This window comes from Monopterus albus, unplaced genomic scaffold (assembly GCF_001952655.1).
Source record: "Monopterus albus unplaced genomic scaffold, M_albus_1.0 scaffold316.1, whole genome shotgun sequence".
NCBI classification, from domain to species: domain Eukaryota; kingdom Metazoa; phylum Chordata; class Actinopteri; order Synbranchiformes; family Synbranchidae; genus Monopterus; species Monopterus albus.
Window position 1 is genome coordinate 414,329 of NW_018128196.1, and position 3,626 is coordinate 417,954.

The 3,626-nt window shown below is 51.0% G+C and overlaps 1 protein-coding gene across 1 annotated transcript; it reads right to left on the minus strand.

The window, feature by feature from the left end:
• On the minus strand, positions 1–3,347 carry ptmab (prothymosin alpha b). Its single transcript, XM_020623933.1, has 5 exons — positions 2,793–3,347; positions 562–627; positions 333–417; positions 158–243; positions 1–63 (listed from the first exon to the last, which is right to left on the minus strand). The coding sequence occupies exons 1-5, from the start codon at positions 2,835–2,837 to the stop codon at positions 19–21; spliced, it is 327 nt and encodes a 108-aa protein (XP_020479589.1). The 5' UTR covers positions 2,838–3,347; the 3' UTR covers positions 1–18.
• Positions 3,348–3,626: the final 279 nt, after the last annotated feature.

The window sequence follows — 3,626 nt, forward strand, 5'->3', positions numbered from 1 at the left end:
GGCGCGAGGGAAAACGCATCAATCGTCGTTGACGAGTTTCGGCTTCTTGGGTTCGACGTCATCCTGAAAGCAGAGAAAATGATGACAGCGGGTTAGTCAGTTAGTTAGCTGGCAAGCTTGTGGCCTGATCGGTCACTTGCTTGCATCAATGTCTCACCTCCTCATCCTCCTCGTCCTCCTCAGCTGCCCGTTTTGTGCCGCCCTCTGCCTCATCTTCATCCTCCTCTTCGTCTTCCTCTTCGCCTGCAGGCCCAAGATTGAGCACAATAAGATTCGTGTACATTTTGTCAAGTGACATAACATACAAACAAAAACAACACCCTATTAGCTACCTTCTCCATCATCTTCCTCATCCTCCTCGTCCACCTCCTCCTCTTCCTCATCATCTACCTCGGGGTCACCGTTCTCCTCATTCTCCTGCAGATAACAGAACAGTTCACTGTGGCTGTATTTGTAAAGCTATGTGGATTAGAACTTGAAAATGTAGAGTTACGAGGACTGAGTGCACCCCAGGAGAGACATCGGAGGCCCATGCAGAGAGACTTGCGGCCATGAAGTTACCTTTCCGTTGGTGGCAGCATCCCTGCCGTTCTCCTTCTCCTCCACCAGCTTCTTCTCCTTCAAGTCCTGAAAGAACAAATATTTGAAACAAAAATAGTCATAAAGCAGTTTCAGGTGCAGCTGGTTTGTTAGTGTGTCTCCTGGCTGCTGCTACCTGCCCTCCCACCGAACGGCCTAGTTACAGCCCCAGTGCATGATGGGAGCTGCAGTATCCAGCCTTCTGAATGAATCCTTCCTATTTAAACACCATACTGGTCTCTGCAGATCCTCCCTCCGCCCTCCTCCTCCCACTCCATCCCCTCTAATGTGTTGTAATCTGATACTTTGATGTGGTCCCCGGGGCACCCTGGGTATTGTAGTCTTCTGCGCGCTGCCGTCCCCACCATATGTCACGAGACACGCCCGGGAGAGACACTGCAATACCCAGGATGCACCGTTCCATTTAAAATAACACAGGAGGGAGCAGGGGATGGAGGAGGGCGGTGGTGATGGAGGAGGAGGAGGCTACGCGCGCGACGCACGCTGCTGCTGGCCTTTCGTTGTAACTGAGGACAATAGAAGAGGACACATGGCAGGCGAGAAAACGGCACGGAAAGAAAAAATAAAGCGGCACGGCGGGACCGAAGCACGCAAACACACCGTCACAAGCACGCACCTTGATTTCTGCTCCACACTTCCACCGGAAAACCACCCGACAAGCCTATTAATAGCGCTCGTTTCCTCGTTTTGTCGTCCCTTCACAGCCTGTTACCCCACATCCAGCACATACATCGTTAATGATTGATTGCTTCACATAATCTCACTGGTTCAAATCCATTAAGATGGTTGGGAGAATCGGTGACTCCTTGGCAGGAGACAAATGAGGCTAGAAGGAGCTCGCTGGCTCCGCGCACTTACTCATCGACTGTGCGTAAAAAGGCGCTTGTGCGTAAAAATGCTCAACTACTATAAATAGAGGCTGAACGGGCACCCCAGCTTATCAGCGTTGGTGCCAGACCCCAACTTTTCCCTTTTCATATTCATTTATTATAATCACTCATAACTGTTCAGTTCCGCGGCTCTTATTATCTCAAGACTGAATCCTATTCTGCTTACGGCTGGCCGCGGAGACCCGACTCCCCCTGCGGGGGCTATTAAACTTTTACTCAATCTGATCCAAAGTCCAACTGGATGGAAATTAACATTTAGCCCAAACGGCGATGGAGCGCAAAGAGGGGAAAGTCAGCACCGTAACATCACACCTCCACAGCCCAGCCACACAGCACACAGGCGCGCGCAAAGAGAGAAGTGGGCTGCATTACCAAAAAAGAAAGAAAAACTTTCCCCTGAGACACAAACGCGCCCTGCGAACAAGCTCCAGACACGCGGGGGAAGCGGAAGCCGTGGCGCGCTGTGTGTGTGACAGAAGCTCTCCGGTCGGGAGGCGAAAAAAGTGCCACCAGCCGCCGACCTTCCGAAGTCAGTAAACAAACTGGGACGGGTGCGTGCAGTCAGGCCCGCCGGTGCCTTTTAAAAACACGACCACACACAATCAAAAAACAATGTGAAAGGCTGGAAGCGGAGCTCCGAAAGTTGCCATTAGTGTGAATTACGCACCGCCTGGCTGCCTCCGTCTCCATTCAAACGGACCAACTTCACACTTCAACCCAGCCGAGAGCCTCAGAAATCCCGTTCACTCCTCAGCTCATTATCACTCTATTACTACAACCAATTGGGATAACAGCGGTTCTACTGAACTGGAACCGGAATTTGCCCGGGAATTAATTCACATCAAGCAGCCTACAGGATGTGGAATAAATGTGTGAATATACGCGTCAGTCCCGGGTCCAGAGTCGCGGATACAGATCCCAAATACCAGTTCGATGTGTGTTGGAGCGACTGGTGTTTACGGGTGTATTTGCGCGAGGAGAACCGAGCCGCCTGTATAAACAAAGAACCCGCGCCGACTCTCGGACAATGAGACACGGCGCTGGAAACGCAGTATTCTCATGATGCGGTGCCGAGACCCCCGCTCCGTTCTAATGAGAGTTCTTACAAAAAGATGTGAACACCGGCTTTCTCTCCTCTTTAACCCTCCTCCGGTTTCTCGGGCAGGCTCCGGCGCAGAGTCCGATTGAGCGCGAAGCGACGACGGAGATGTTTCTCAAAAATCTAGGTTACAGCCTGGAAACGCTGTATTCTGCTGAGGGGCTCCACGAGAAAGGGAGCAGTGAAGCTGTGAGGCGGCTTACCTTGGAAGAGATACCCGAGCTGGTGTCATGTTGTGTGTCTGCCATTGTTTAAGTTGAATAAAATAAAGGACGGCTGAAATGAAAGGTTGAATAAAGTAAATCCCTTCCCTCGCTTCTCGGATCAATTGGTATTATACAGTGCCAGTGGCCAATGCTGCTGACGGCCGAGCCTTTAATATAGGCTTGTGGGCGGAGATTAGAGGAGGGCTGCGCCTGCTAATTGGCTAAAGGCTCCACAGAGGTGTTCTCTCCGCGTGGTGGAGTGGAACAATGGATAGAATTTCTAAACCCGTAGGCCACGCCCCCTCCCGTTCTGCCGCTGCAACCGTCCTTTCTCCATTTTAACAATAATCCGACTCGATTAAAGCCGGCTGGCGGACTCATTCTTCGACGTTACATTCTTTTTGCCACCGTCACACTGAGAAACATCAAGTTTACACCGTGTTACGCACTAAATATATCGAGAAGATAGCGCTTGGTTGACGTATTGTCACAGCTTGATTGATTGATGTTCATCTGGTCGAGTCAAGCGGCGGCTACAGACCGCTTCTCCCGCCCACCGACGCGACGAGGGAATAGAGGCGAAATATTTAGAAAACAGGATGAATGTCGACAACATGGACCGTATTTGTGCATTTTATAACGTTACGATCACCTGTTCTGCCGCTAACGTGATATGAGCGCTATCAATGAGTTAAATATATGGAGAATGTTAATGTGGAGCACCGCCACCATGTCTCATCACAGCCCTCGATCGTCCACTGCTCGCCCCTCCCCTTCCCAGCGTCCATGTTTGAAACTCTCTCACTCATCTATGTGCGCACTTGACACGCT